At 41.5% G+C, this 20558-nt stretch overlaps 2 protein-coding genes across 2 annotated transcripts; one reads left to right on the top strand and one right to left on the bottom strand.

The window, feature by feature from the left end:
• Window positions 1-9107: 9107 nt before the first annotated feature.
• Window positions 9108-11559, top strand: LOC111226678 (insulin-like). Its single transcript, XM_022751952.1, has 3 exons — window positions 9108-9177; window positions 10456-10658; window positions 11381-11559. Exons 2-3 carry the CDS (start codon window positions 10469-10471, stop codon window positions 11524-11526), a joined length of 336 nt encoding a protein of 111 aa, XP_022607673.1. The 5' UTR covers window positions 9108-9177; window positions 10456-10468; the 3' UTR covers window positions 11527-11559.
• Window positions 11560-11935: 376 nt separating this feature from the next.
• LOC111226646 (hyaluronan mediated motility receptor-like) lies at window positions 11936-19724 on the bottom strand. Its single transcript, XM_022751908.1, has 20 exons — window positions 19679-19724; window positions 19313-19411; window positions 19119-19204; window positions 18922-18999; window positions 18583-18771; window positions 18359-18445; window positions 18132-18243; window positions 17983-18048; window positions 17638-17711; window positions 17476-17546; window positions 17027-17394; window positions 16768-16926; window positions 16462-16687; window positions 15129-15245; window positions 14817-15017; window positions 14019-14735; window positions 13847-13919; window positions 13005-13181; window positions 12492-12654; window positions 11936-12353 (listed from the first exon to the last, which is right to left on the bottom strand). The coding sequence occupies exons 1-20, from the start codon at window positions 19722-19724 to the stop codon at window positions 12337-12339; spliced, it is 3126 nt and encodes a 1041-aa protein (XP_022607629.1). The 3' UTR covers window positions 11936-12336.
• Window positions 19725-20558: the final 834 nt, after the last annotated feature.

Below are 20558 nucleotides of genomic sequence, written 5' to 3'. Positions count from 1 at the left end.
AAAGTAAATACCTGCAGCTGTGACTCAGTTCCCACGAGCTGAACATGCTTCCTGCGAAACATTCACTGTAAGGAAATGTATTTCAAGAACAGGAGCAAAGGTGAGTGAAGAAATCTTTATAGGAGGATAAAAGCTGTGTGAAAAGGGTATATAGGGACAGAGGCTATTGACGTACAGATGTGTGTAAATACCGCGAAAGAGATGGACAGAAAGATGATGCAGAGGAGGTGAAGTAAGAGAAAAAAAAGGAGGGGGGGGGTGAAAAAGGGTGAAATGCAGCGGGATGACAGTGACAGATGGGAGCCAGAGCTGACAGAGTGCTCAGTGATGGCAGTTTATCAGCATCTGGTCCACAGGATCACTTCAGCTCCCGGACTCCCTTTCTCATCAGTCTCCATTTCTCTCCCTCCCATATCTCCTGACCCGACTTTCTCTCCCTCCCTCCCTCTCTCCCTCCTCTCTTTCACTCAATGGCTGACAGTTCTGACAGAGTACCAAAATGTGCAGGCAATGCCCCTCTTTTTTTCCCCTCACACTCTCAGATATGCACACAGTGAGAGCAGTGTCCACAGAGACACGTCCACGCGCCAATTAAGACAAAGAAATACCTCTAACAGTGGTTGTCAATAACCTCAGAGAGATATGAACCAAAGACTTTATTGCTTTTGCATTAACATATTTAAAACGACAGCCTCCTTGTGCAAGACCAGTGGATTTACGCCGACATCCCCCAGCTGATTAAATGTGATGGTTCAGGATAAAATACCGCCGTTGGTGCAAGGAAGAGGAGAAAGTCAGGGGAGGCCAGGCTCACACTGCATACGACACCTTAATTGCATCAATGATTATCCCTCCACATTACACTTTCCCTGCTCATATTTATAGTTGTGTCCAATTTTCATTATGCTCTTCATTATGGAGCATAAATAACCTGTGTAAATGTGCCGGCACACCACGGCACACGCCATAACATTGCCAAGTGATATCCATCTTGCCCCCCTAGTGATATGACATTACCTGGCTGAATTATGTCGATTAGCTGCACTTGGCCCCTCCCACTCCATCAGGACAGCAGTCCGCAGATGACAGCATTAACTTTTAAGGCTTTATAGCATCTTCTTTACCCAACACAAACCATTAATCAACTTAATGGCCACCATGACCCCTTTCATCGTGTTTCATAAAATAAAAATATGAATAAAGCCCATTACAGTCTCTATTGTGGAGAGTCTCTGTGATAAATCAGAGTGGTTCTATTAGAAGGATTGCCTCTTTGACAAGTCAGGTTGGCTGCACTAAATCATCCGTGCTGTTTGCTTTATTAAAGCTCCTTTTTGCCTGGTTTAATGCTTAAAGCTGGAATATTTAACTTTACACACGTTCCGAGTCATATTTCAATCCCTTCTCGTCCCTTTAGCCAGCTGTAAGTGTGAAGGCTTCTGAACTAATATTTATCCTGGCCCCTGAGTGAGTTCTGTGTCTCTTACTTTTGGGATTCGTTGCTTGCCTCCGATAGATGTTTCTTCTTGTTTACACATGCTGCAGCAGAATGTGTGGACCCTTGTTGAAACACACAGAATCCTCCTTTGTATATGATTTTCTGCTTGCTCTATGTGTGTAATGCCCAGTGTAATAGTCTCAGGTTTGAACACGTTATGAGTGTTGTCTGCCAATAAAGTCAGTCATCACCCACAGGGATGAAACTCTTAGTCCAAACACGGTGAATGTGCCAGTGTGGCAAACACCAACATGTAGATGAAACAAGCATTATTTAACAAAAACATTAAAGCTGCTCTAATCAATATTTTCATATTAACAACAGATCAAATTACTATGTGTAAAGTGAGACATGTCAGTCGTAGGGACAATATCACAAAGAATCAACCCTGACATTGCAATTCCTTTCAGCTCTAAGGAGTTTATTAGCAACTTGTAATTGTCTAACTACCTTCAACTCTACTGTTTTAACTGGCTATTCTCATTAGCAACAGTTTTCAGCTGCTGCTGCTGGCAGCATTTTTCTTTTTTTTTTTTTTTTTTACTAGAAAAAGCTTTGATAAACCTACCTGCTCAGTACCACAACGTTGCCAACTAGCTTGTGCACATAGTGGAGCATTTAACAGCTAAAGAGCCAGATATTTTTCTCAGAAGTTGATGGAGACCATTTTGTTGAAAACTTTCATTTCTACGAGCCAGCAATGACCTATTGGCTTAATCACCATCAAATATGACGCAGGGCTGAAAAGGACGCCCTTTTAACCTCATCCAAAGGCATAGCTGTCAAAGCCTATTAGCCATGTCTCCATTTTGTTATATTTGCAGATTAAATAAAGACCAAGATGCAGATTTTGCATTCAGGACGATTCACGTCCCGAGCCAGCCATATACTGAGCCAGGGCAAAGGCCATCACAAAGTGTACTGGGTGACTGTGTGCAAGTGTGTGTGTGTGTGTGTGTGTGTGTGTGTGTGTGTGTGTATATATATATATATATATATATATATATATGTAGTGGGAATATTGTGTGGATGAGAAGCTGAGGTCCACATACTGTTGAATTATGGAGCAAGGCCTAGCTGGAAAGAATTAAGTATTCTTGTGCAGTTTCCAAAAAAAAAAAAAAAAGAGAACCTCAGAGTCCTCTGATTTCACCTTTCTCCATTCCCACCCTGCCTTCTGTTCCTTGAAATCCTTCTTTGTGGTGACTCACAGGGAAGTCCTTTGCTTTCACTTCAAAGAATTATCGTCTCCTTTCTTTTTCTCTAACATTGGGGGGGAAAAAATCTACTTCCATTAATGGGTAACAACCCTTGTGATTGAGCGTCACATATAGTTTGTTGTTTGGGCAATACAAACCAGTTTGTGCTAGGACACAGTAATGATAAATGGAATTATGCCTAACAAAAACACTATCACTGACTGTGGTACAAAGGCCTTTCAGTAAATTCTCAATTTGAGGATCTAACACTGCCCTTGAATTGTTTAGGCACAACTGGGACGGGTGGAGGAATTAATTTCAGATATTACCAAACAGCGGGGTACACAGCTCCCCAGGCGCCACAGACAAAATCTTTCATCCCTGTTAAAAAAAAATTGAATGGGGATTTAAGGATAACACAGATAATTCAATCTTTATCTGCAGCAAGTCACAATGAAATGTTATGTTTCCATGGGATCCTCTTACCTCAAAGGAGGACTCTGGAATGAAAGGACAACACATCTGAAGCATCTCCCTCCTGCTCTCGAGCCAACAAGTTAAACATGCACAGACACACACACATTCTCTCACAGACACGCACACGAAACATAAAAGGTCCTCATCAACATATCAAAGCTGTACTACCTGCTGTTCAACATGCTATATGCGAACCGAGTGGAAGCCAACAGGGCAACGTACAGCCCTCCTCTGCAACTACACAGCGCTATCGCACTGACAGCTCATGCAGATAGCAGACAGTTACAGATCGAGACATCTCTCCGGTGTCAGGTATGCATGCGCCTACACACAAACATGGACATGTTTGGCATTCTGCTCCACAACCACCAGCATCTCTCTCTCTCTCTCTCTCTCTCTCTCTCTCTCTCTCTCTCTCTCGCATTTATGCCCACACAATATATGAGAGAAAGTTTTAAAGGAAGAGATAGCACAGGAGGGAGTGAAACGAACAACCTCAGCTTAGTGACATCAAGTCAAACTCCCCCAGATACCCAATAACCGCATATAGATACTTCTCGTAGAAAAGCTCCACTGTAGCATTAAAGTTGTCAACATGCATCTAATCCACCAGTTTGGAGAGCGTTACACTGAGTCAATATGCAATTTGAGGCAGGTTGGCAGAGAACATTGGATTGATTGATTCTGACCTTTACCCTGACAGTACCTCCTGTACACATTCTCAACAAAATAATGAAAAGTGTTGAAATCCCCCTATCTTTAGCTTTGGCCTCTTTTCTTCTCCCAAATCAGCGCCTGTTGTTAATCCCACTCATATGTCTGGCTGTGGGTCTGCTTTCTCTACTTTATCTCTAAGAGCAGGGGGAGACAGACTCAGGGGGGTGATACCAGCCATATTGATTTGTGCAAACATGTGCACACACGCACGCGCACACACACACGCAAACACAGACACACAGACACACAGACACACACACACACACACACACACACACACACACACACACACACACACTCGTTATAGCAGGTGGCTGTGCACAGCTTTGCTATAATCCTCAAGATTTAACTCCATTTATCCTACACCGGAACTACAAGTTGATTCTTGATAAAAATGAAATCTCTTTCTCATTATCAATATATGGACACACTGACATACAGTAAGATAACGACCAATATTGTAACATATGATACTCTTATTTTGAAAGATACTGCTATTTCAGCCATGGTGGATAAGTAACATGGTGGATGCTTCATGGTGTAATTTTGGTGGCTGTCCACCACTTTTGTCCAGACTGAAATATCTCAATAACTATTCAATGAATTGCCATGACATTTGGTACCGATATTCATGCTCCACACAAGATGAATTGGGATGCCTTCTATGAACCCTTTACTTTTCTTCTAGCGCCATCATCAAGTCAGAATCTCCCTTTGTCCATACTTTGTCCACTGGCATGGCTGTAGACTCATACTAAAGATGAATGCCACCATAAAACTGATTTCCAATGCTGTCAATGTCAACAAGACAAAGACCGTATCACATCAGTCCCAAGCTAAAGTGAATCAACACCCTCTTTCAGTGAGAAGTGTAAGAGATCAAGCACATTTCAAGCTGCTACTACTTATCATTATGGTGCACTGAAGGGTTATAATACCCAGTTGGGAGGGTCACAGTACGAAGCGACACAACATCCTGCTCCTTTCAGATGTGGCGTGAAAAAAAAAAAAATCCCCTTCAGAGAGGAAGTGAGGCTCTCTCATATCAATCCATCAAACTAAAGGAGGCCTCACGCAAACTAGAAAAATGCCAATTCTAAATGAAATTCTCTTGTCCCACTCGTCTCGCTCAACTTGAAGAGGCCAGTCACATGAGGGTTTAAATAGAAATCTATTTTCTGGCCTGAAAATCAAACTGGCCATCATTCTCCCCTGCTTCACCTCTCTCTTGGGGACTTGTCACATTTATAACATGTAGTCATTTTCTCAGCTGTCAAACTATTCTCTTACCAAGCTGTTGCCCAACCCATCCTGTCAACCTCTAATTCCAATCTGCTCAAATGTCTCTTTGTGTGTGTGTGTGTGTGTGTGTGTGTGTGTGTGAGCGATGAATCTAGTTTAAAACAAAAAGTCTTTGGCATTATAAGGAGATTTCTTTTCTTTTATTTGTTATTAATGTGTGTCTGTGTGTGTGTGTGTTCTGTAAGGGTCCAGACAGAAGTGGAATAGCAAAGTAGGTCATGACAGAGGTTAGTACTGCATTAGCGACTGTCACTAGCAGGACAGGAGAGTGCAGACACCAGGGCAGCCCTCTCCCTCTCAATCACACTCACACACACACATACAGAACAGCGTTTTATGAAACTCCGTAGCTCTCTGTCATGGATCTGAGCCAGCAGGCCGTGACACACGCGGAGGGCAGTGTCTGGAAGAAGCGGACATGTCCAGTCTGTCTTTTGTGTGTATGCACACACAAGCATGAGACAATGTTTGCATATGACAGGGCCAATTGACCCGCTAGAATCTAAACTGTTTGCCCTTGCAAAAAATTCAAATTAAAAAAATAGGAGCACTCAACTTTTTTTGACACTTTTTTGATGCTTTTTCTTCTCAGCCTGGAGTGATTTTTTATTTTTAATGGCAATCACTCAATAGTCCAAGATTTGCTCCGTCCACGCACTGATGAATCTTTGCATCAGTATCCAGTTCTCAGAGTTGACTTGTGGAAATCTGTCTCATTACTTTTGCCGTTTTACAGTCCAAACTCTCACATAAATACATAATGATCCAAGTTGTTTCTGTTGTCTGCCGTGTCAGTCAACCATTTTTTTTTAGAAAATGTTCTAAGTCTCTTCAGTTTCCATCCTCAGAAAGTCGGGGATAATTATGGGAGTAAACGGGCTCACTATCAGAGCAGATTAACAACATCTCACTAGGCTGAACTCTTCACTCCCTTTTATCTCCTCAAACGCAGAAGAAGAGAAGACGAGTTACGCAACTCCCACCTTAGGGACTCAGCCGACTTTCCACCCAACTTCTGTCTGTCTCTGCATGTCTAGGGCGTCTGCTAGTCCTCTGCTATTTGATGTGCGTGTTTGAAGCAGCCATGCAACCGGGGTGAGAAGGATGTGCCTGTTGTTCACAGCTCCTGCCGCTTTGCTCTGTTCCCTCGAGGAGCCAGTTTCAAAGCATGGCAAAGTTGGACCTTTCCTGGTTCTACATTTAACACCTTCTCAAATCGCAGTGCCAAGGTGCTGGATAGCTTTCTTCCCACCTTTCTCTTTTATCATTCCTCCAAAGACGGTCCTTTCATTAGCTGGGTTTTGAAAGACCTGCTCTCACTCTACTGTCATTTAGCTAGACTGTGTCCTTTGAGGGAAATGAGCATCTGCTTAAGATAAATTTTTGCAGTGCCCCAAAACCACACAAAACACACATGGACCCTAATGTTGTGTCCTTTGTTTGATAATATTGGATCATGTCAGCATGATCAAATATTCAAATAGTCAGTATCATGTTGTACATCATAAATACTGAAAATATTTTTTACTGTCTACTCATTAGGACCAGCTTTTTCTCCCCTCGTGGAAAATAAATGAACAAGTTGAACTTTGCGTTAATTAGTCTCTGACAGTTCTGGGTAAAATTTCCACATGAAGAATTTTTGCTCTGGATCACTGACTTGTTTCTGTCTCAAATGACCCCATATAGTGTATACTGTGAGACCACTCACTGAAGCAGTGGCTGGGCAGAACCAAAAACTGAATCCTCATCCATCCATCAGAATGTAAATGTATATACACTGTAAAAAGGCATTTATACCACAATATTTCAGATATGTGAAGGGTTTTCATCTCTGCCATACCTCTTCTCAACAGCACATCAGTCAATAAGTTAGCATTTATGGCAGCATTCATGTTTTTATCATTTCCATGAGGAGGCTTGGCTCCTTCTGTCGTTTGGGATCAAAACCGAATACAATCAGATTTGTTCAGACAAGTGACATTATCATATATACAAACACTGATGGGAGCTTTCTTTACTTGGATGTAACATTTAAGCTGCTTCGCTGGGTGCTGTTTGATATTTCAGAGCTGCTATATTGCATTTTTATATCTGTACTGTTTAGATTGGATTACATATTAATCTCAGCAAGGGGTCAGAATACAAGTTTATTGCATTTTACTCTTTCAAACGGTATCTACCTACATGCCACTGAACCAAACACACCAGAAATTAGATCTTTTAACACTTCTCTCAGAAAAACATGTATACCCTTGCTGGCGTTTCTTTCAAAGAGCATTTTTAGTAGTAGTAGCATTTTTTATTAGTAAAGCATTTTTGTTGTTGGGTGACAGTTTCTCATGAATAATATATAGAAAAGATACAACAAGCAACCCAAGGCAGATTGAGCTACCTATGAAGCCTGGATAAAGCATGCTCTTATTTAAGTGCTATATACACCCACAAAACACTTGCAGTAAAACAAGAGGAAAGATATAGCAGGATACAAATACACATCTACATACATCAAGAGCTTCAGAAGTTGATAACAGGCCTATTAAAACTGACAGCTCTGTCAATCTGAAGACTTTTTGGTTTCAAAAGTTATTCAGCTTACAGTAAAATTAAAAAAAAAAAAAAAAATTCTTACATGTATTGTCCACATGAGTGTTTTAAAGGTGTGAATGCAGCTGATGAACACATTTAAAGGTTGTAGATAAAAAATGTAAACATTATTATAGCAGCAAACAACTATTTTCTTTGCAAAGATATAGTGGAATAATAGCCTCTGAGCAGAGAAAGAAGTCACTCCCCCTTTATACGTGTAGTATCACCAAAACATAAAATCATCAAAACATCCATAAAGGTTTTCTCGGCTGTCAGTGTCTTGACTGGGCCTGAATCTCTGTGTACCTGGAAGGGCTGGTCCCAGTGGATAATTCCAAGGCTGAATTTCTTTCCCAGGCCAACTGTAGAGCCAATACTGATCTGGCTTTTCCACGATGGATAGCCCTACAAACCGCTAAAGAGCTCCAGCTTGACTTAGAAGTGGCTTTTGATATTCTAACGTTAGCTGTTATTGATATTATGAATTTGTATAGAAAATGTTGCTAATGCTAGTTGGCTTAATGCCAGCATTGCCGTGGAGCATATCATGGCAATGCCAGCATGACATAATTTGTGATGTATATACACGATAATGGGCACAGTTTTTTTTTCATTTAATTTTGGAAATCTTTCAACCAAAGTTGCAGGTTGTGTATGTTTAGATTGTTAGAAAATTCAATTTTAGTGCAACAATTCAAATTGGAAAAATGTAACCCAGAATCCCTGGTTCCAGGAAAGGTTAAATTAAACCACAGAGACAATGAGGTGATAATACAGAGCTGTGCTGCATCCTCAGAGCCTGACAGCTGAGTCATCATTTGATATAAAATTATAGTGTCACCTCTCTCCCATCCTCAGATACGCAGGGTGAGATTACAAAAGAACAGCTGCTGCAAGATAAAGGGATAGACAGACTGATTATTTCTCATCAGTCATTACTTGTGCACACAGCTCCATCTTAGACACACCACTAGTGGTCACTAATAAGCCTCAAAGCCCTCTAATCTACACTATGTGATCAGAACGTGGCATATGGTATTTTGTCTGTCAGCCTGTTACCGGTGCCAGTCAGGCCACCACACAGCAGGGGTTGAAATGGTTATCATTCTGGGTGACTGCCTTCTCAAGTTTATCCCAACTTTGCCTTTGGTCCACACTCAGTTAAATGACTTAGTGCCACTCAAGAGCAGATCAACATGCTTACAGGTCAGGGTGTTAATGAGAGGACCTTAGCGTTTTCCGCTGAGGCTGACAAAGGCCAGGTGGAGGTGGAGAGTTATAAAGGGGAAAGGTAGCCAAGTGGAGATGTTCTCTGTACCTGCATAGTCCTATAGGCCTAGGCCCTTTTCATCCGTAACTACAAGCTGCTCTGCTGCACCGAGGCCTCTAACACAGGTAAGCAAGTTTCTCTCCATTCCCTCAAGATTTCAACTTTTAAAATTTATGTGTATAATAACCAGGATGAAAGTAAAGAGTAGCACAAGCAGGGATCTATAATTCAACCAATCTACTGCGCCAAGGAGCCTGGCATTCAGCCAAGAGGGATAGAGGAGTGGCGGGATAGAGCAGATAGAGCGCTCTGCCAATGCTGTAATGCCTGGCACAGGTGCATTGTTAAAGACACTGTTAAAATGATTCATTTTCAATCCAATAATCTGCAGCACACTATAAGATGTCCACAAAAGGTCAATATAGCATCTAAATGACTGCTAAATATGTTTTTCACCTTGAAACAGGAGCTGAACTTCAAACCCAGGAGAATATCCATCACAAATGAGATTTCACTAATAACACTAATAGCAATTCTGTAATCTTGGACAGATCATTCCCACTCGAGTACTATAGCTGCTAAACTGGACAGAATGCTGAGGACTGACCTTGAGGATTGACAGTGTCCACAGTGCTGATTTTGAGACATAGGCAGTCTTTCTAGTTTGTAACAGATGGTGCTAAGATAAAATAAGACTCACCTGGGGATAAAAGTAAAGCAAAAAGTAAAATCAATTTTCAATTTACTTCAATATGGGTTCTGTGGAAAAAAATATTAAACATAACCTTGGATGAGTGATCTCTTAAACGCTGTTTGCAGTTATGAACTTTGAGGAGATAACATACAGTTTTGGGATCGATTGATGACCACCTAGGTTTTCTTAATCTATGATTTTTGCCTGCTTAAGCTCATGCAAATTTTTAAGATTTAGAGCCTTTGAGCCAGATATCATCCAATGACTTTCCTGCAGACCTTGTTTCACCGCAGCTTTTCATCCTGGCCTTTTATTTCCAATGAAAGAATGAATTATTCAGTTTTTTGCTCACTTCAAAGCCCTTATTTTGAGTTGGTGTATTGCTGTATGCCTTCTATGTTGTGTCTGTGCCATTATACTCTCAAAGCCTGAAGCCATCTGGTGGAATTTCACAGGAACACCGCAGACCATGTATAGCTAGAAATTTTAAAACAAAGTGGACTTGTAATGCTTGGTTGTCATCAAGAATGGGCTGATGAAATTTGAACATCACTTCATCCTTTAGCTTTCAACCACTGGGCTCCGAGGTATTACGTATTGAAAGATCGATTCAGTCTAACTCTTTGTCTTTGAAACCTAACATGATAAAAATTTGATCAGATGTGTACTATTTTGTGTGTGAACTTTTTCTATTTGTTCTCTGCCCAAGAGGTCTCCCTCCTATGGCCAGGGTACCATTGGCAGTGTCCGTGATGCTACTGCTGGTGCTCTACTCCCACGGGGTGTCCTCGGCCCCTGCCCAGCACCTGTGTGGGTCCCGCTTGGTGGATGCCCTCTACTTCGTATGTGGAGAACGGGGCTTTTTCTACAGTCCAAACCGACCCCACAAGCGGGATCTGGAACATCTTCTCGGTATGGCTGCATTAACTCTGGGAACTGTTGTGATTTTTGGTGTGACTCGTGTCGAGTAAGTTCTAATTGTACCCTTGATGGTGGGAGTTCAGAAAGGAACAGCATGACATTGCCCCGAGACCCCAGGCTGGCTTTGTATCTCTGCAAGTCTCTGCCCACCATGTTCTAAGTTCAGGCCCAGTCTAATGAGAATGCCAATTTGGATGCTGGCTGGAGGAAAAATGTGTAGGGGCAGCATGCTGGAAACTTTGCTGAACTAAACCTATGTATTTGTCCGAACCATCATTAGTGTGAGAAGCCTCTCTCCGGCCTCTTTTGAATTCACTACTGTGGCGTGGCTCTTGGTTTCTTATCGTTACTTTCAACAGCTATGCTGTGACAAATTCAATAAACGCAAATCTTGTGAAATCCCCAAATTCCTCATTAAGTTATTCCCAAAATGCATTATTTGGATCTTCCGCCTCAAACATTCATTTGATGTTTTGAAGTTAACTTTAGAGGTGTAAGCTACGATATGCCTCTGTTGGAGCTCCGTCATATCTCCTCTTGAAGTAGATACTAACAAGACTAAATGGATTGGGGAGATCAGATTACGTAGTCATTAAGGCTGCATTAAAGTGTGAACAGACTAAATGGTAGTTTGAGGAACTGTGGGTTTGCGCAGCAGCAGTAGCAGCAGCAGGAATTAACACACAGCTATGGATACTTTCTCCACTTCAAAGGGTTCCTGTCTAAAAGGGCCAGACAGGAGCAGCGGCTGTGGATGGCTCTGTCTGACCATGATGAGCCCAAGGTGAAGAGAGGCATCGTGGAGCAGTGCTGCCATAAGCCATGCAGCATTTACCACCTGGAGGGGTACTGCGAGTGACCCGCCACTCCACAACTAGCACCACTCATAGCTTGTAAAAAGGTCCCGAAGTCAATTTCTGGCCCGATACTTGCTGGCTATGTCTTATCAACTGAAGGAAATAAAGCTTCATGACCCATAACCCAAGGCTCCTCTCTGCAAAGATGTGAATTTGTGTTCTTTGTAGCTGGTATATAGTGTGGATGAAACATGGGTTGCAATAGCCTTTTGCTGTGCTCCAACCTGTGGCTGCAGTCCTAGAGTGCACTCTACTGGATGAGGACGGACATGGCCAAGAAGACCGAAGCAGCAAAGGCTTTGTAAACATAATTTTTACATTGGGGAAGTTAATAAATCTCAGTAACACTTTTGTTTAAGAAGAGTATTAAAATCTGTCTTTATTTACAAAGAAGAAAGGTTTCTAAAGAGCTATTCCACATGAAATAGTAATTGCTTCTGCTGCACTAAGATTTCTATAAAAAGTTACAAAGTTAAAATTCGAAAATGCAGTTAACAGTAAAACACATCTTACATTTTTATTGCAACTATGTGCTCTGGATTGTGAGCACTTAAGTTTTCCATCCATGTCCTCGTTATTTTCACACATTACTCTTGTACACACGCACGCACACGCACACACACTTCTTTTTTAAAAATCAAAACAGAAAAATATTCAGGCTCTTTATGCAACACAAAGGATTGTAAAGCATCGGCATGTGGGAACAATGATTAACACATGTTAGAGGTTGCTAAGTATTCAAAAGACCAAACCCTAGAAACTAAATTTGTCAGCCAATTAGTTGTCAGTTCTTGTTTGGTAGACGACCTCCATTATGCATAATGATTCCCTGACGAAAACAAACAAAGAAATTAGGCTTCCACACAAATAAGGTGAAAATCATCAACAAAAATGTAAGATATATGTCTTTTCACAGCTTTTCATAACTCCAAATGGTGTTGTAGTGAGGGGTCAGTGTGCTGCTTACCTTCTTTAAAAGGTTCACTTGCTTCAGTTTGCCTGTTTTCCTTGTCGTGTTGGAAAGCTTTGCTTGGATCAAACCTTCGGCGGGGAGCACCAGGGAGTTTTGACTTCAGCTGCTCCAGATCACTCTTCTGCCGGCTCACCTGGGAGCGAAGCTTAGACACCTCCTACGCACATGCATGTACACACACACAGCCAGGGAAAAAAGGGATGAAGTACAAGCACTTGAGCTTGAGAGAAAGAGTGTGTGTGTGTGTTTCCGCCATAGGCTAATTTTGGTGACACACTAAAGACCAGTTAATTGGGGATGGCTTGTCCACCTGGGGACAAAAGCTGTGCCCCCAACTGGGACAAAACTGATTTCTGGGTCAGTGGTTAAGATAAGGGCTACGGTTAAGCAAGTAGTGGTTATGGTAATTCTCCAGGAAATGAATGAATGTAATGTCCCCAAAAGTAACCTATGACAATATTTGTATGTGCGCTTTGGAAAGTAGACAGTGCTATTCTCATATTTGACCTGTTTCAGGGAGATGTTCTCATCTTTCAGCTTCATGACATGTTTGATCTTCTGCTTCTGGTTCTGGTGGCCCAGCAGGCGAGCGTAAGCGTCAGCCAACTTGTTTAACTCCTCCTGGTTTGTCCCGTTCTCATTGAGGAGTGCATTTCGCTCTGCTGCAAACGCATTGAGCTGTTCCTGTGGGCACACACGGGGGCACGCACACACGCACGCACACGAACATTGAGAGGGTTTTAACTCATCGATTCGTTTAACTTAAATTGACATGAAATGATTGTTTTGACCACTTGGGGGCAGTGGAAAAAGCTGTAAAAATAACACTGACATATACCACTATCATCTTTATATGGCAAACCATTGCCCACATCAAGCAGAGGGAGCAACAGCATTCATATGGAGTTGTAGTTCTGGCCACAAATTCAACTCTCCAACTGCTGAGGGCAAAATCCAGCACTACACCAAAATGTATCTGTATGCTGTTTGGTGCTGAACATGTAACGTACAGTGGGTTTACCAGACTGTTTTTGCTTAAAACAGCTGTGCTGGGACTGGAGTGTTGAAACAGAATCAAAACACTGACATATGTTGGTTTGGTTGACACAATATGTCCTGTAAAACCAAAACCATGAGTTGAAAGACACCAAAATGCTACTGAGCGCTAGGTGGAACAGCAGTGACGGGTGATAATTATCTGTGGTTTCATCACTAAGAGTGACACCTTTCACATTACACATTTTTTCCATTGTTCATATAAAAATAATGATTAGTGCAGCTTTATTCAAAGATGTTCTGGGCTATCCTGAGATTTCACATTTTACTTAATTGATGTGGAAATGACTGACCTGGAAGGGCCTGACTTTAGCAAACAGCTCCTCATATCGTTTCCTCCAGTGTTCTGTCTCTGAACTTGGAGAGCTTAGAAAAAACGATTGATGAGTTAATTTGCAAATTGTAAAAAACAAATTAATAAAAATAAAAAATCTCCAAATCTCACACACAAAAAATCCTACTCACCTTTTCTCTTGTGCTTCTGTTATTTGTCTTTGGAGCTCCTGTCGCTGCTCCTCCATCTCCCACTGCAGTGTAACCTTCTCCTGAGTCAGTACGTCTACCTGCTCCTGCAGGGCCCGTCTGTCTTGTCGTTGCTCTTCCAGCTCGCCCTGCATGGCCTCCATGAGGTCTAACTGGGTCTGGATGGTCACACACTCTTCACGTTCAACATCATCTAGGCGAGACTGAAGCTGGTTTCTCTCCTGCTCTGCCACGTTTAGCCGATCTTCAAGAGCGAGCTTGGACCGGTCTTTGACTTCTACTTGAGACAGAAGATTCTTCTTTTCCTCGTCTACTCTCTCAAGATCGGCCTTTAGTCTGAGCACTTCTGACCTGACCTGCTGGTGGTCTTTCCTTTCAACCTCCCATGCTCCCCTTTCCTCTTGACGGGCTGTTTGAATTTTAACTCTCTGCTCTCTTTCTTGTTGAAGCTGTTCCATCATTTCCTCTTTTTCCAGGCTGACCTCCTTTAGTAATTTCTGTACCTTTTCCTTCTCATTTTGGAGCTGAGCAACACTCTGACTTCTCTGTTCCTCCAGTTCCCCCAGAGCGTCTTCTTTCTCCTTTGTCTGCATCTGTAGCTCCTGCTGTAACTGACTGATCAGACCAGCGTGATTCATCTCCATGGTCTTCATCTTCTCATCTTTCTGTGCAAGGTGAGTCTGCACCTCCAGCAAAAGTCTATCAGGTCAAAGAAAAAAGAAACATAAAAACGGAGGAAAAGTGACAGTTATTTCAACACAGGCTGAATTTTAAGCATACCTCGCATTCTCCTCCCTGGCTTTTGCTTCAGCAAGCTGTCTCTCCTCATGCTCCTCTAACCCCTCTTTCACTCTCTGGATTTCCTCTTCTTTCTGCTTAATCACTTTGTCCATCTCCTCCTTCATCTGCTGGGTCACTCTCTCCACCTCCTCTTCCAGTTCTCTCTGTCTCTCCTCTGCTCCCTTTAGAGCCTCTTTGGCACTGAGAAGTAAGACAAACAGTATGTGAATCTTACACGTTGACAGAATCTTAAGCTAAATGCCAACATGAATCACAATGATGTTCCAAAAATACTGACACTTGAGTGCTCACCTTTCCAGCTCTGTGACAATTTCTCCCATCTTGCTCAGTGAATTTGTTTGTGCTTCTTGGAGTTCTCTCTTGGCTGCTAAATGCTCCTCTTCCAAAGCTGCCACATCATTGCTCTTACTAAAAATTAACAGGACACATTTTTGATACGTTAAAATCTTGACTTTGTCGCACCAAAACATAGTTCATGGTGCCATTGAAATGATACAAGCATCATAATGCAATGCAATACATTATTTTATTTCATTCATTTCTAATAGTTGTATGGGAGAAAATGAATTTGTACAACTGCAGCTGCAAGGAGGTATAGGGGAAGCTCAACTAATAAAAGTTGATATAAAAATATAAGGAAAATATGCAGCCAAATAGGATGAAATTTGTGTAATCTTTAGTAAGTTTACAATAACCAGTCAGCTGCCTGTCAACTTGAGTCTGTTGTCACCACATGCAGCAACTGGAAGTGAATGTTGGGTAATATAAGTCTATAAGCAATAAATAGTTGAAATGGTTATCTGAACAGCTGCCATAGTTGGCTAAAAGTAACAGATGAACAGTTACAATTGTAAGCTAAAAGTAAAAAAAAACAAAAACAAAAAACAAAATATTGGTTAAAAGGATGATACCTGCAGCAAACTTGAATTGAAATGTATTAACATTCCATTATAATTAATAGGGTTAAACAATTACTCTAAATATTATCAAAAATCCCAATACGACCAAATGCAATATCCAATTGTATATATATAATATTGTGGGCAAATATCAGACAAAAAAAGATTTGGAACCACTTAATTAAACAATTAATCAGATAATCCACAAAAAGTTGTGTTGAGTGTTAAACCCCACTGTTTTCTCACCATTATTTTCAAATCAACCAGTCTCTACCAAACTGTCTAATAAAAGCAAAAAACACGCTCACTTCCAGGTGCCCTGGTTCCACTCATATTCCAAAAACGAGGTAGTGAAGTGACTTGCAAACTTGAAATTGCTCATGAACAGAAATAGACAGTGACCCAAACTGTCTGTGTCAAAATTGTGATGGAATGGCAACCTGTCAATTATTTTTCTTGACTTTGAACTCACTGTATGCTGGGACATGTTCCCAGCTGCCTCTGACTCTAAATAGTAACACAGGCAGTGACAACAAATCCAAAAAAAGTGGTGGTGTTTTAGTGTAGTCAGCAGGACATTTTTAATGGAAATATGACTTTCAAATTCCATCATGACTCTTTAGCTGAAAATGTTTGGATGCGCAACTTTCACCTTTACTGTTTCTTTTCTGTTAGAAAAGAAACAGTACACTTCCTCTCAGTGTATTTGGCCTTTGGATGCTCACCTCTCCATCAGTGCCCTGGTATCACTCAGTCTTCTCTCCAGCTCACTGTTTTCCTCCTGCAGCCTCTGGAGGGTCTCCTGGCTCTTTTCCGCCATCTCCTGCCTCCTCTGCTCCTGCTCCTCCAAGAGAGCGAGCTCTCCCAGCACCTCCTCCGTCTCCTCCTTTAACTGTCTAAACCGCTCCTCGGACTCCTCCCTCTCCTGCTCCACCAGCACAGACAGGGAGTCTACAAGCGCCTGTAGGAAATAGGAAAAATTAAGTTAATATAATCTAATCTAAAAAAGAATTTGCAATGTAGGAGAAAACGTTGTGTGACCTTTTCTTTTGTCAGTTCCTCAGTAAGAGCAGCATTTTCTTGCTGGAGCTGAATGTGTTTCTTTTTCTCGTCTCTTTTAACCTCCGTTAGCACGTTGAGCTCTGTCTTTAACTCCTGCACTCTCCTCAGCCCCTCCTCCTGAGTCTTGCCTAAAACCAAACAACAAAATACATACAATGCACACATCACACAACTGTCAATTCATTTTTGCTATTTAAATTAACAATGACAAAATCTTGGTAAACATACTTCTCTCTTCCTCAGAGAAAAGACACCGCTGTTCAAGATGAGCCACTCTCTCATCTAGCTCCTTCTCTGTCCGTCTGAGCACCTCCCTTAGTCTAGCGAGCTCCGCCTCCTGCTGCCGAACTGTCGCTTGAGAATCGTGAACTTCTTGGTTGGCCAACTTCATTTGCTCCTCCATGTCACTCACTGACTTTTGCGCAGACTTTAGCTCCAGCTCTTGGTCCTCCAACCTCTTCTCCACATTCCGTAAAGCATCCTTTGACGCCTGCAGTTCTTGCTGGCATTTCTGTGCCTCCTCCTTTTTAAGCCTCAACACATCTTGAGTGGTTTCTAGCTCAGTCATGTGCTGCTCTAGTTGGGGTTTTAGGTGCCTGTGGAGAGGTGACAAATGAGCGTCATTGTGTGCAGTTGAGATCTAAGTTGCTTGGAGGAACCATTAGTCTTTTGCTTACTTTACTTTCTCCAACTGAGAACCTGCGACAGTGTTCTCCTGTGTCTTTTCTTGGAGTTTCAAGCGTAGATCCTATAAACACACAAATAGATCAAGCATGTCTTTCACAAAGTAAGACTAAAAGGTGAAAGACAGATGTTCACTTATAGGCCTGTTTTGTGACCTGGATTTGATCATTGGCTGTGTCCAGGTATCCCTGCAAGACTCTGATTTCCTCCCTCAGCTCCCGTATCATGGCTAGAAAACACAGAATAGTGGGTAGTGGTGAGCAAGCGAACCCAAAAATACAAGCAGGGATTAAGTTACGTGTAACATTTATGTTATTTGTACATCAAGTGCAGTACTAGGGACATACAGACATCTTTATGTGCAGCAGACTCGATGAGAAATCTGATAACTAGGCCCTAGATGTTGAAAACGTGTATGTGTAACGTGTGTTTTCCTTACAGTTTGGGTCAACATGAACAAAGGAATGTAATGGAAAAAGCATGTCATACACAAATCTCACCATGTAACTTAGCATTCTCATTCTCCAGCTCTTCGTTATGGATTTTCGTCACTTGATGTAGGTCCTCTATAATAGGTAAAAAACCCTAATTAGTTCATCTACACATGCTAGCAAATGCATTTGTCTCCCTATATGTTCATAAATCTTACCCAAGTCCTTGTTCCTGTCCTTTAGAGCTGTAACAGTAGCCCTGGCAGCCTGGAGGTCAGTTTCTAGGGCCTTCAGGTGGCCTTCAGTGTTAATCTGCAGGACACTTAACTCCTGGACACATGTATAAAAACACAAACACACACACACAGTACATCAATAAAAAACTAATGCAGTAAATTAGGGATTTTACAGAGTTATGAAGGTAGTATGTGTACACAAGTCATACCTTGTTTTTAACATCCAAAGTGTTCCTGGCTTCCATCAGCTCCATTGTTAGAGAATTGATTCTCTTTTTTGTAGTGTCAGCAGAAACCTAAAAAAAAACATCTGCTCAGACACACTTTTCATGCAGCACTGCTAAAAAAATTTCAAAATTTGTTTTTAGTACCTGAGACAGGTATAATCAAGGCAGGATTTCTAAATACAATTTACCATCAAAACCAAACACACCTTGTTTTTGAGGAACTCATTAACTTTCTTGAGCTCAGTCCGCTGTCTTTCAAGTGTGGTAACACTGGCAGCAAGGCCTGTCTTCTCCCTGACTGTGGCCAGCAGCTTGGCCTCCACCTTCTTCAGCTCCTCTTCCAAGGCCAGCAACTGACGGTCCTGCTCCCCCCGCTGCTGAACCAGGGACCTTATCTGTAAGGATGTGAAGCTCAGTGTTTGACTCCCAAATAATGAAAAATTACATGTAAATGCTCTTTGGTTTAGCAATTTTTCAGAGCAACAGGAACCAACTGTCACAGAAAAAGACATCAATTTGCACAACATTGTTTTTGTAAAGTGTACCTCTTTCTCCAAGAGTTTCTGCTGTTTTCTTTCCATGGTCATGCCATTCCTCTCTTTCTTTACACTTGACCCTTCAACCTAAGTTATGAAATGATATAATGAGGGGATAGTTTCTTGACAGCAGCACAACTACCAGATCTGTTCATTGTAAAGCCGTAGAGTGGCTTTATTAAATGTTGAATTGACAGAAAACTTACAAGACCATCAACCGACATAGTCCTACGGACAGGTGACGCCAGGACATTTCTGGAAGGCGATGGTGGAGGCATAGCAGCCCCAGCGGCTGGAGACACAGGCAATGAAAACAAGTGGCACAAAACATTACGTTTTAAATAACGTTATTTCTTAAGTTTTCTTTCCTTGTTGTATTGTGCTTATCAGATTTACCCACCTGCCTTGAGAGGTCTAAATCGATCAGATTTGTCGAAGGACGCAGCTCCCTTCGGGTCCCCAGGTTTAATCTCATAGGATCCCGGTGGAGGGGCACAACCTTCATCCAAAAGCACAACGTTAGCCAAGTTAGCGTCAAGCAAACACTGATGCTACTTCTTTGTGAGATTAAATATCTAGCCCACGTTGGATTGCTTTGTTTTTACTTGTTTACATTAATTTAAGTGAAGCTAACACGATACCAGATCGACAAAGTGTAATACTTGTTGTCTTCGTAACGTATGAAGGCTAACGTAAGCTACTTACCGTCAAAGAACTTAACCTAGGTGGATATGCTACTAGCTAGTAGGTTTTTGGCGATACTTACCTACGTGCTCGTTGAACCTTTTCAATGGAGCTCTTGAAAAAGACATTTCTCAGCCAGTGTATGTAACTAATTTTGAATTTCGAGTTGTGCTGATAATGCTGCAACGCAGCGCCCAGTGACTCACAACAACAAACGCTTCACCGCTGAAATTTCAAAATAACGTCATACGTACGTTTACGTACGTGTGGCCAATAGACATCCAGTCTTGGGTGACGCACGCCCCTCCTCGAAGTCTGTCCGAAAGAGACGTGTGTAATATTTGTGTAATTGAAATTAAAATTTTCCTCATGACATGAACCCCACCTGACCTTAGTGTACTCAATGGTAGATTTAAGTGCCAGTTGGTCAACAAACCTATCCAGCTATCTGAATTCTCTCTCTCGCTCTCTCTCTCCTCTATATATATATATATATATATATATATATTTATATATATTTAAAAGAGGAAAAGTCAAGAAGCACCTGAAGAGACAATTCTGTTGAAGATACAATTCTGTTGACAACTTTAAAACTGCACCTAAAGGTAGAACCCACTGAAGACCAACAACGTTAATACAACTTCATTTCTTCAGTTAAACATTTTTTTTTATTTCATGGAAATACAACATAATTTCAAATCCTTTGCAGGACCATTGTTGTACATTTTATACTCTTTTCTCCATTTTTTTGTACTTGAAAACATGGTCACTTGTACAACAATATCATAAACAAAGCCTCATGTCACAAATGGAGCCATTGATGACAATAAATTACACTTGCCATGCTAAGGTTTCAAGATGATACATTGGTACCTTCATTTTTACTAGATTAACCTTTAAATGAACAAGAAGTCAGAGTTGAATAAATATGATAAAAAGACACTGGAGTTACAAAAGAAACT

This window comes from Seriola dumerili, unplaced genomic scaffold (genome assembly GCF_002260705.1).
Source record: "Seriola dumerili isolate Sdu_G_001 unplaced genomic scaffold, Sdu_1.0 BDQW01000161.1, whole genome shotgun sequence".
NCBI lineage: Eukaryota > Metazoa > Chordata > Actinopteri > Carangiformes > Carangidae > Seriola > Seriola dumerili.
The sequence above is the reverse complement of the archived record's forward strand: the minus strand, read 5'-3'. Positions and strand labels throughout refer to the sequence as shown.

Bases quoted from the DNA above. Each gene is read 5' to 3' on its own strand.
- LOC111226678 (XM_022751952.1), top strand. From the start codon at position 10,469: ATGGCCAGGGTACCATTGGCAGTGTCCGTGATGCTACTGCTGGTGCTC. The intron at 10,659-11,380 runs GTATGGCTGCAT...TCCACTTCAAAG, and splicing joins GGATCTGGAACATCTTCTCG to GGTTCCTGTCTAAAAGGGCC.
- LOC111226646 (XM_022751908.1), bottom strand. From the start codon at position 19,724: ATGTCTTTTTCAAGAGCTCCATTGAAAAGGTTCAACGAGCACGTAG. The intron at 17,547-17,637 runs GTCACAAAACAG...GTGTGTTTATAG, and splicing joins CAGCCAATGATCAAATCCAG to GATCTACGCTTGAAACTCCA. The intron at 17,395-17,475 runs GTAAGCAAAAGA...ACCTCTCCACAG, and splicing joins TCTCAGTTGGAGAAAGTAAA to GCACCTAAAACCCCAACTAG.